This window comes from Marmota monax, unplaced genomic scaffold (genome assembly GCF_021218885.2).
Source record: "Marmota monax isolate L192 unplaced genomic scaffold, Marmota_monax_Labrador192_F-V1.1 WCK01_AAM20220418_F8-fsc00001, whole genome shotgun sequence".
Lineage (NCBI taxonomy): Eukaryota > Metazoa > Chordata > Mammalia > Rodentia > Sciuridae > Marmota > Marmota monax.
This window is the reverse complement of record NW_026693777.1, coordinates 19,474,883-19,487,158: the sequence shown is the minus strand read 5'-3', so window position 1 is coordinate 19,487,158 and position 12,276 is coordinate 19,474,883. Positions and strand designations below refer to the sequence as shown.

General features: G+C 34.1%; 1 protein-coding gene across 17 annotated transcripts in view; it reads left to right on the top strand.

The window, feature by feature from the left end:
• Gphn (gephyrin) overlaps positions 1 to 12,276 on the top strand; it is a 602,369-nt gene that overhangs the window by 443,623 nt on the left and 146,470 nt on the right. For 10 of the 17 annotated variants that reach the window (XM_058584570.1, XM_058584575.1, XM_058584569.1 and 7 more), the window contains one exon: positions 670 to 712. In XM_058584570.1, coding sequence (XP_058440553.1) covers positions 670 to 712 — 43 coding nt within the window. Of the gene's footprint in view, positions 1 to 669; positions 713 to 1,200; positions 1,237 to 12,276 lie in introns of all 17 variants that reach the window. The other 7 variants (XM_058584564.1, XM_058584567.1, XM_058584560.1 and 4 more) reach the window with 1 other exon arrangement.

Here is a 12,276-nt window from a genome sequence, read left to right as displayed (position 1 = left end):
TGCTTTAAAATTAAAGGTTTGTATTCACAACTATGAAATAACTTTAATTTTTTCATATAAATTCATTCCTCAGTATTCTTGGGGAAAGAGTTTCAAAACCCTCATGGATAGCAAATTCTACTACTCAAGTCTTTTACATACTGTGGCATAGTATTCACATATAACCTATGCAATCTTCCCATATACTTTAAATCATCTTTATATTACTTATGATACCTAATACAGTATATATACTACATAAATATAATTGCTATACTATATTGATTAGGGAATAATGACAAGAAAAAAGTCTGTATATGTTCAGTACAGATAGTTTTTTATATATATTTCTGGTTTATAGTTTATTGAATTCATGAATGTGAAACCAATGATTATGGAGGTCCAACAATATTGATTTCAAATACACATTAACAAAATATTACCTTTGGTTTTATCTCTGTCCAGTTTGTAATACTGTGCCTGCAGTTTTTTCTGGAAGTCAGTCTTTACATAAAGTAAGGATGAATTAAGATATATATGGAACAAATGTAACATTTTTATTAATATGCTATAAAATCTGAGATATATAAAACCTTTGCTCCTAGACCTCAGGAGCTTGCCCGTTGAATTTGCATATTTGGCCATTTATATTATAAGCTCTGAATTACTGAGTTTATGCTCTCTCTGCAGGTCCAGTCCAGGTGCAGCAGCAAAGAGAACATTCTCAGAGCCAGTGAGTATTTCATCATTTGTGGCAGGCTACTGAACTAGAAATTATGGTTCAACAGAAAATAATGCTAAAAATAACATTTTGATTAAAGAATGAAGAAGAGCAATAAGAGAAGTTTGTATCAATATGAATATTCAGTTTTTTACCTTCTAAAATATTAATATCACTATTAAATGAATATTTCTTTAATCCAATTGATTTTCAGCAGAACAATGATGCATTTCTAATAGGTAGAAATGAACTCCGCTCTGACCTTAAGATGATACCCCCTTTAATTGCTTCACTGACACAAAGTTATTTGAAAACAGACTGCCTAAAAATAATATAGTGAAGTAAATCCATAAAAGGAGGCTAACTTAAAAAAAAAAAAGAATATATGTGACTTTTAAGAGGGTACATGATAATCATTTTGTGAATATGAATTCCTGAGAGATTTTATCTTCAACAGGCAAAATGTTTTTGTGGGGATTTTTTGTTTGTCTGTTTTGCAGTACTGGGGATTGAACCCAGGGCCTCGCACATTCTAGGTAAGTGCTACTTGCCTATCACTGAGCTATATCCTCAGCCCTTTTTTTGTTGTTGTTTTTTAGAAATTTTTGTTTTTTATTTTTGGGTTTTTTTCATTTTGTTTTGTTTTTTGGGTGTTTGGGTTTTTTGTTTGTTTGTTTGTTTTTTGTTTTGGGGGGTTTTTTTGAGACAGGGTCTGGCTAAGTTGCCCAGACTGCCCTCAAACTTGGAATCCTCCTGCCTCAGCTTTTCTAGTAGCTGAGATTACAGGTGTACACCACTGTGCCTGGCAGGTACAGTTTTAAAATGTAGTATCCTGAAACAATAGTAAAGCATCCTTATTTTGCTTTTTGGTTTGATCATTAATTGGATTAAATTAACAGTCATTTAATTTTGTATATTATTTATTTTCCTATTTTATAAAAAATAAACTACAAATAGCTTTTCCTTTACTATGTCCTGTAATTATGTCATATTGAAAGTTTTCCCATAAATGTTTTGGGCTCCCAGGATAAAACTCTGGATAAATGATAATATATATATATATATATATATATATATATATATATATATATATATATATATATATTTTATAATTGTTTTCTGTTACTTAATAGCTTACTGACATCATCCCATATTTTTCCTGATCTTTATCAAGAGAAGTACAAGTGGTCCACACTGAAATGGGTCTACAGGATACCTACACTATTGGGAGCTTTAGCAAATGGAATGGCTTATATTTCTTATAGAGTGTCAGTATTATTTCACAATCAGATAGTAATTGGAGAATTTCAAATGGGTAAAAATCTGTTTTATTCTCATTTCTGTATTGTAGATCTGTTAACTTAGCTTCAAACACTGGGACAATTACCCACGTTGTAATTGTTTTCTAAAGACCTTTATATTGTTTACTTATTAAATTTTAAAAAATAATAAATTTAAATATTAATTTTTTATTTTAAAAATAAATGCAGGGCTTTGGGTGTATCTTAGTGATGGAATGTTTTCCTAGCATGTGAGAGGCCCTGGGTTAAAATTGCCCAGCACCCACAAAAGTAAATGAATAATTAAATAAATAAAAGAAGATTGTTTAATATTATCCTTTCAGAAGTTTTCACTTGCATCAATGTGAATATTCAGTTTTTTACCTTCTAGAAATAAGTGACAGATAAGTGAATTTGAGGGATGCTCTTTAATGATGTATTAAATCCCACAATCCCTAATACCTTAGTTTGAGAAATCTAAGGGTCAGAAGAATAATGATTGAAAGTTCACTAAAATTAAACAATACAGATAATTAACTTTAAAGCAACATTTTCTGATGATCGGTATAAAATTTCCATTTATTGTTGATCCTGAAATGGTGATGAGCCATTGGTGGTGCTTATGGTAAGTAAAAATAAAAATTGTTTCTTACTGATGAAAGATTCTTTGGAACTTTCTTTCACTTCTACCATGGCTCTTTGGGTTGTTAGAAATGTCTTTCATTTCAATAATTCTGTTACTGGCTTGTTGGCTAACAATCACTTTGGATGGATGGACATCATGATGGTTCAATTTTTTCCTATCCTGTTTTCTTAGGATGAAATAGTCATGTGGATGGCACAGATTGCCACTTAGTTCCATTTAGGGAGCCTCTTCAACATCATAATGCATAGTTTTATGAGTTCTGTGGTTTATGGTCTTTTCTTCCAATTCCATCTTGACTCATATCCATACCTGTGGCCACACCCAAACCTTTCAGCACCATAAGCTGTTCTTCCTGAAAACTTCTTAATATAATACCCCCATTGCTTATTTAGGCTATTTTTATTTCCCCATTTTTCTTCCTTTGCCATGAGCTACCATATTGCAGTTCGATAGAACCTATCAGTAATTCTTCACTTTCTCAGTGCGAATTTCTGCTTCTGTTCCTTTGAGAACTTTCCCCCTACATAAACTGTCTATTCCCTTGTTTTCTTGGAAAACTCTTACTTATTCATTTAGAGTCAGCTCAGGTATGATTCTTTGATGATATCTCTGAGTTTCCTATGTTCATGGGGATGAATTCTTCTTATTCCTTCACTTTCTTTTTTCACTTATTTACTGAATTAACTATCCTCAAGAAAGACTTTTCCAAATTGTAACCAACATAAAGAAAAGTATAATCAGCTTTTCAACATATATCAAAATGTGTTAGCACAATATATCAGTTGATCCTAGAAAAAGGAAAAAAGTTAGAACTTAATAGAATTTATCTATATCATTTAATAAAGATATAACTTTGGGTGCTGGGGTTGTGGCTCAGTGGTAGAGCACTCGCCTAGCACATGTGAGGCCCTGGGTTCAATCCCCAGTACCTCATAAAAATAAATAAATCAAGATATTGTGTCCAACTACAACTAAAAAATAAATATTAAAAAGTGAAAGAGATAACTTTGGTAACTTTGTCAAAGGAAGAGGTCACTTTGACTCCTTAAAAATGGTTTCAGTAATGAAAAAACTGAGTTTATTCTTATTGTAGTAAGGGAGTCTTAGTCTTGAAGTCAGACTCTCAGGAAGGAAAGGATAAGATCAGGATATTTACAAGATTTTGAAGTTCCGATTAAAACAGTATGGAGTCTTGATTAGCATTGGATAAGGATCATAATATAATCATTCAGGATTGATGGTAAGAGCAAGGCAAGCAGTTTGTAGTCTTGGTATATAAACTGTCTTTTGATAGTTTTCATTTAAGAGTTGATGAATTGTTCCAAAAGTTTCTAGGATGAACAATAAGGTTATTTACAACTGTTATCTTCAAAGGAAGAGTTTTCTGGTATCATAAAGTTGAGTTGATGAAGACAGAGGAATAATAATGTTATGCTAATGAAGATAGTAAGCTTCGAATTTATAGATGTTTTCGGGTACCAGAGTTCCCTTATGATCATTCTTCAGCTTGAGTTAAAAGATAGGCTATTAACATCTAGGAATGTGATCAGTCCACATCTTCACTCCTACTTGAAGTACCACAATAGTATATGAAGTATCTTGGGAATGCTGTTGAAATATGAAGTTTTTCAGTTTCATTGTTGGATGATCATTTATTGAATCATCTAATGAAAGAGCAGTTGTATAGTAGCATTTAAGACTGTGGATATCACACATCTGAGTCATGTTACACAAATGTGAAAAAGATTATGGTCAGAATTTATGATCTTTTTCTTAACCAGGAGCCAGGAGAATCTAAAGCTAAAAGAATAGAACTTCATCCCCAATCTGAGCAACCGACCTATAGAATAAGATTTAGGCTAAAGTGGAACCTGGATAATGTCCAGGAATCTCCTAAAAGCACAAGCATCAGTTTGCCAAGATAATGTATTTCAGTCCAAGTGGGTACAGTGGCACATGCCTCTAAACCCAGAGACTTGGGAGGCTGAGGAAAGAAGACATTTGAGGTCAGCCTTGACGATTTAGAAAGACCCTGTTTGAAATGCAGAAAGGGGTGGGAGGAGATATGAATATAGCTCAATGGTAAAGCATCCAGGATTCAATCCTTAGTACCAAAACAAAGAAACAAAAATAAGTTCATGTTGAGTTTGCATGTAGTAGTCAAAAATTTTATACTGCAAATCCAATACCAGCTACTGGGAGATACTTGGGAATTATTTCTGGCCAAAATACCCCTGGAGCCTGTCAGATATGTTCTAACATTTTGTTGTTGCTCATTTGTGCTAAATAGAACATTTTATAGTGGTAAGATCATTATGCAGATCTAAAACAGAAGAGAAGTACTTGTAAGATCTATAAAAATAAGATAGCCTACAAATAATATACCTTTATTTTCTAGTTCTCTTGTTCTCTCTCTCTCTCTCTTTTTTTTTTTCCTTAGCAAGGATTGAACCTCAGCATTTTATTTTTTTTAATTCTGAGACAGAGTCTCACTAAGTTGCTTAGAGCCTTGCTAAATTGCTGAGGCCAGTTTTAAACTCACAGTCCTCCTGTCTCAGCCTCCCAAGCCACTGGGATTACAGGCATTCACCACCACATCTGACACTAGTTCTCTCTCCCTTTTTTTTTTTTTTTTGTACTTATTTTTCAGTTTTTAGGTGGATACAGTATCTTTATTTTATTTTTATGTGGTGCCGAGAATCGAACCCAGTGCCTCACGTACGCTAGGTGAGCACGCTACCACTTGAGCCACATCCCCAGCCCCACTAGTTCTCTTATTAGTTCTATTTCTGTTAAAGTTTAGTTACAAACAGCAGTGGAGATAAGAACCTCCTATTTAGGACTGAGCTCATAGGGGATTTTGGATTTCCATCTCTCTGGCTTATTAGCGCATTGTCATCTGTAAATTCACCTGGTAGTTGAACCAAAGAAACAAACTGATTGATTTTAAGAAAGTGGAACCTAAGGAATTAGTGTGGCTATAAAAAAAAAAAATGTGTACAAAAACAGATACAAAAAATTATGGTTGATTCCTTTAACGAGTTCACAACTAAATAACAAGGTATTGGACACTTGCTAGTAAATGATTAAGGATACAAAGAACAATATTAAGAATATGGAAATATATACAGCATATATATTAATTTGGAATTAAATTTCAACCTGGATTTTGGTGGAAACACATTCAAACCATAGCAACAGTGGTGGATAATTTCATGTAAAATTTTTGCAATTTTCCATTTGAGGTCCTTTGGTGCTATTATTATTGGATTGCTAGCTGACAAACCAAATTACATCAGATTTCTCTCAGTACATCTTTATCTTTTTCTGTAGCTGATCACTGGCATTCTACAGTAACAGCTTCAAACTGCTTTTAAACTAAAGATTTAGTCTCTTGGGATTTAATAGGGCTATAATCTTAATGAGAACTACCCATCTAGCATGATATCAGATCACAAATTTTCTTTAGCCTCTATATCATCTCCTTGTGTTTGAGCTCCTACTTTTATACTATCTACTTCCTTAGAAGGCATTAAAGCACTTAAAAGTTCTTTTAAGTACTAACCACTGTTAACTGGGCTTCCTACTGAGTTAAGAACCCCTCATTATTTCCCAAAGCAATTCAAAATCATGGCCTAAACCAAAAGTATATCTACTATCAATACATATATTAACCCACTTCTTTCTCATTGATAAACTGTGTGACTTCAATGAGTTCTGCCATCTGGGCAGCTTTGCCCCTGGCAAAGGTGTTCATATTGTAGGAATAAAGTTTATCCTAATTTGGTAACATCAGTGGTTCACAAATGGCCTCTGTAATTCTAAATTATCCTTGGTGAAATTATGCCATTTTAAAAGATGAGTACATAAATTTGAGTTATATCATAAATACATGTAAGAAATAGGAGCCTGACCTGGAAGAAGTATAGATTTAGTTTTAAACTAAGACAAACTTGAGAACCTGGAAATAGTTGGTCCAAAATGTTGCTTGAGTATATCATACAATCTAATGGCTAAGCCATCCAAACTGACACATTTTTAGTGGAAATATTTAAAGGGAAGCTGTCTCCAATAGCCAGAGTTTTAATAACAAGATAAAATAAGTATTTTGGATTCCTTGTATATCTTGGATATTAATGCCTTGAGGAGCTGGTGGCAAAGATTTTCTCCCATTCTGTAGATTCTCTCTTCATGCTCTTGATTGTTTACTTTGTGTTGAGTAGGCTTTTTAATTTGATGCCATCCAATTTATTGATTTTTTTTTATTTTACTGCTTGCACTTTAAGGGTCTTGTTAAGGAAGTTATTTCCTGAGCCAACATATCGAAGGGTTGGGCCTACATTTTCATCAAGCAGGTACAGGGTTTCTGGTCTAATGCCTAAGTTTTTAATTGACCCACTTTGAGTTGAGTTTTGTGCAGGGTGAAAGATAGGGGTTAAATTTCATTCTACTACATATGGATTTCCAGTTTCCCAGCAGCTTTTGTTGAAGAGGCTAGCTTTTCTCCATCATGCTTTTGTCACCTTTGTCTAGTATAAGAGCTGTATTTATAAAGATTTGTCTCTTTGTCCTGTATTCTATTCCAATTTGTCTTCATGCCTATGTTGATGCCAGTACCATGCTGTTATTGTTACTATATCTCTGTAGTATAATTTGAGGTCTGATAGATCAATGCTTCCTGCTTTGCTTTTTCTCACCAAGGCTTGCTTTAGCTATTCTGGGTCTCCTATTTTTCCAAATGAATTTCATGATGGCTTTTTCTATTTCTATGAAGAATGTCATTGGAATTTTCATAGGAATTGCATTAAATCTGTAGAGCACTTTTGGTAGTATGGTCATCTTGACAATATTAACTCTACCTATCCAAGAACATGGGAGAGCTTTCCTTGTAAAGGTCCTTTACCTCTTTTGTTAGATTAATTCCCATGGTTTTGGTTTTGGTTTTTTGGTTTTTAGGTTGTCGTCATTGTTTTTTGTTGTTGTTGTTTTGTTTTGGTTTTGGTTTTGGTTTTTAGACAATTGTGAATGGGATAGTTTTCCTAATTTTTTTTTCAGAAGATTCATCATTGGAGTAAAGGAACATGATTGATTGGTGGGTGTTGACTTTAATAACCAAATGAGTAAATAAGCAAAGGAATTATATAGATACTTCTTAAAAGAAATATAAATGGCCCACAAATTTAAGAAAAAATGTACAACATCTCTAGCAATTAGAGAAATGCAAATTAAAACTAAATCTCAGTTTCATCTCACTCTAGTCAGAATGACAATTATCAAGAATATGAGTAACAATAAATGCTGGCAAGGATGTGGGGAATAGGGTACACTCCAACATTGCTGATGGGACTACAAATTGGTGCAACCCTGTGGAAAGCAGTATGGAGAGTCCTCAAAAAACTAGGAATGGAAACACCATGTGATGCAGCTATCCTACTCCTCAGTATATATCAGTCAATAGGATATAAAATCAGCATACTACAGTGACACAGCCACGTCAATGTTTATAATAGCACAAGTCACAATAGCTGATAAATAGATAAAGAAAATATCCATTCATCATTGAGTAATGCACAATGGAGCATTACTCAACTACAAAGAAAAATTGCAGACTGTAAGTGAAATAGCCACTTCCAAAAAGTCAAAGGTCAAATGTTTTCTCTGATATGTAGAAGCTAATCCAAAATAAGTGGAGAGGTAGATTTAAAAAAAAGAATAAAAGTAAGATCAGAGGAGTAGACAATCGGGAATCAAAGAAAGGGAGGAGGGATCAGGAAAATCAGTGGAATGAATCTGACTTAACTTTCCTGTGTACATATATGAATATACCACAGTGAATCTCATCATCATGTACATCCAGAATACACTAATTTTAAAAACCACTGTAAGTAAAGATCAAAAAGATTAATAGAGTACAGGAAAAAGAACACAGTGGAGAGGAAGGAAAGAGAAGGGAAAATACTGGAGACTGAATTAGAACAAAGTATATATATAAACAAGGAAAGTTCTTATAGGCAATGAATGACCCAAGGCAAAGTTTATTCAAAGGACACCAATCTGAGAAGAAACCTAAAACTCTTTGTTTCCAGATACAGATTAAAAAAAAAAAACTAATGGAGCCTATGCCCATCTTTTCCCTTATGAAATTTAACCTAATGGAGATACAAAAAAAAAATGATAAGGATGGACAGAGACCATTCGTCTGTTTTTAATAATACGGCAGATATCCACCAAGGTTAAAAGTTTTTTCAAATTTAATCAGATTAAAGAGTCTTTAAAAGATTCTTTACTCTTAGGAGACAAAATAAACTTAGCAATTAGGGTGCTCAAAGAAAAGAAATCAGAATTTATTCTAATGCCAGACTATCTCATTATTAACAGTTAAAATTGCTATCCCTTTTCTAATTAGGAGGCTCAGGATTTTTCAAATCAAGATTCTTGGGCTGTGGTAGGAAAGAGTTTTGTCTTGACTGGGTCTTCCTAGGATCTCCAAGAGTGTTGAATGTTGGCTCCCCACATTATGCGAGGTTCAACATTGGAATATTAATGATATTTTAAAGTCAAATTCAAGTTGAGTTTTTAAGTGTGGTGACTTGATTAAAACTGAGCAAATAATTTAGAAACAGTGGATGTTTACAAGGCATGGATTGTATGTAAAGGGAGTAGTTGTTTGGGGATTTGTTTGCTTGTTGGCCATTCTACTCTACAGAATAAGATTTGTATGTAAGCAAAATTAATTAAAACCTGAGCAGAGCTCAAATTGAACAAAAAGGCAATGCTAACTCTGAGAAGTCCTGCTGGGATCTCCAGAGATATAGATGACATGGTAAAAGTTTTGGCTTGAACAGATTGTGTGTGGTTCTTATGGTTTTGTTTTGTTTTGTGTATTACCTCAATATACAATTTAATTACAATATTCAGATATCACTCAGCATGAGTGACCATGAGATAGTCAATGATTATGTTAACAGGCTAACCAACTACATGAAGATAGGGAGCCATATTTTTCAGAAGCTAGTCAATCCAAATACAAAATGACTAAAGCAGTTCATTTAATTTATTCACATTTGAATTTCACTGAAGTGTCATTCCTATTCCAAGAATGAAACATCAGGTAATGTTTCAAATGCTATCTGAACTGATCACCATAGGAACACGAATTCCATAATTTCTATAATGCATAGGATTTTTTTTTGTGTAAGCATCAAATTATTCATCATTGGCTGCCTAAGTTCATGCAGAGCCAGTCTGCCATATTCTTCCCTTTGATTTTTTTTAATTGAGATGAAATTCATAAAATGTAAAATCAGCCATTTTAAAGTAAACATTTCAATTGTATTTAATAAATTCACAATGTTGCTGAACGATCAGCACTATCTACTTCTAGAACATTTTCATCACCCAAGAAGGAAACCCCAATGCAAATTATACTGATACTCTTCATTTTCCCCCTGCCATCAGCCTGTAGAAACCATCAATGTTTTCTATTGCTAGAGATTTATGCCTGTATTCTGGATATTTCATGTAATATAATATATGATGTTTGTCTAGATTCTGTTACTTAGCCTAATTTTTTCAAATCTCAGTAATGTTGTAGGGTGCCTGTGTATTTTTTTTCAGGGGGGAGTGTGCTGGGGATTGAACTCATGGGCACTCGACCACTGAGCCACATCCCCAGTCCTATTTTATATTTTATTTAGAGACAGAATCTCACTGGGTTGCTTAGTGCCTTGCTTTTGCTGAGGATCATGAGTGCCTACGTATTTCATTCCTTGTTAAGGCTGTATAATGTTTCATTTTAGTACACACCACACTTTCTTTATTCATTGAACAGATGATGAATATTTGAGTTGTTTCCACATTTTGGCTATTTTGAATAGTGCTGGTGGAAACGTGTGTACAGATTTAAGTACCTGTTTTCAGTTTTTTCTCAGAATATACCTAGTAAGTGGCATGTCTGTCCTCATGCCACTACTACCCTCTTTTAGCCTCCGTAACTTTATAGTAAGGTTTTGAAATAGGGACGTTAAGAGTCAGGACTTTGCCTTTCCATGTAAATTTGAGGATTGGCCTTTCTGTTTCTGGAGAGGGAAAAAAAAAAGGTTGTAGAATTTTGATAGCAAATGTATAAATCTAATGATTACTTTGGGTAATATTGCCATCTCTTAACAAGTTTTCCAGTCTACCATCCAAGTTTTCTTAGTTTTTTAATTAAGCTTTCCATTAAAAGCTCTTTTAATTTGATTGTAATGTGAGGCTCATTTTACATCTCAGATATTTTTACATTTCCTCCATGTAGTAGGCTAAAGTATGTGTTGGGTGGAGGTTCCACTCCCAATCATAACCTAAGCTATACATTACATTTCTGGAGGAAATTTTATCACACAGATGTCTCTTGCATTTTCTTACCTTAGAAGTAAAAATAGCATACAAGTGTTAGACTTGTAAAGTCTGCCCTGCTAGACTCCAGGCACTCCTCCAAGCTGCTCCTCTAGTTAGAGTCTGGTGCTATAAAGGCCAGGAGGAGCATCATTCCCATGGTAGCATCAGCCAGCAGCAGAGATCAAGAGCCTGTGCCCATAGCGCAGCTCACTGAGAAAAGCTCAATGCCACAGTAATGCCCAAGCCTATCCCAACACAAGAATTTGGGTGCAAGGGTTTAAAAGCATATTGGGTTATAAACTTTCTTTGATGCTTTCAAATGGCCTGTCTTCAAGCTCAAAGATTATTTTTGAGGGCTAATGATGTAGTTCAGTAGTAGAATATATGCTCAGAGTGTACAAGGCCCTGGATTTGACCCCCAGCACCACCACCACAATAAAAACATTCATTTTTAATTTCATTTTTAAATTAACATACAGTAATTATATATTCATACATATCTATACATCATAGTGTGGCATTTCAATATGTACACATTGTGTAAAATCAGATCAAGGTCATACACATATCTGCCACCTCCAAAGATTCGTCCATTTGATCACATCTGCTGTTAATGTTCTCTGCATTTTTTTTTTCATTCCATGTACTATATTTTTTAGCTCCTGGACTCCTCTTTTGTTTGTTTTATGATTTCTATCTCCTTTTGTCCTTTATTTCTTCTCATTTGTTAATGTATCATTTTTCTGATTTTGTAGAGGGTATTGTCTTACAGCTCACTCAATTTCCTTAAAACAATTATTTTGAATCTTTTTTAAGGCAATTCATAAATCTCCATTTCTTTGATATTAGTTGCTGGAAATTTTTTGTTACTTTAGTAGTGTCATGTTTCCTTGATTTTTTTTCCATGTTTCCTTGTATTGATTTCTGCATATTTGATGGAACAGTCATCTCTTTTAGACTTTATAGACCTGTTTTGGTGGATAAAGACCTTCATGTAGAGGTGGATGTGAGGATGTAGGCTGGATGGGGTACAGCAGTTCTGACTCCAGAAAGGACACAACAGCACAGTTCATCAGCTGAGGTCAGCATCAACAGATTGCAGAAGTCCTCAGCAATAAAAACTGTGGTGTCCACAGCAGTGGTGAAAACTATTGAAGTCTTTGATGATGAAGTCTGCTGGGACCATCTGATCTCTTTTTCTCCCAAGGAGTATGCCATGTCCTAGGGATCCTTCTTAGCACTAGGTCTGGCACATGAGAGTGCTTATGGTG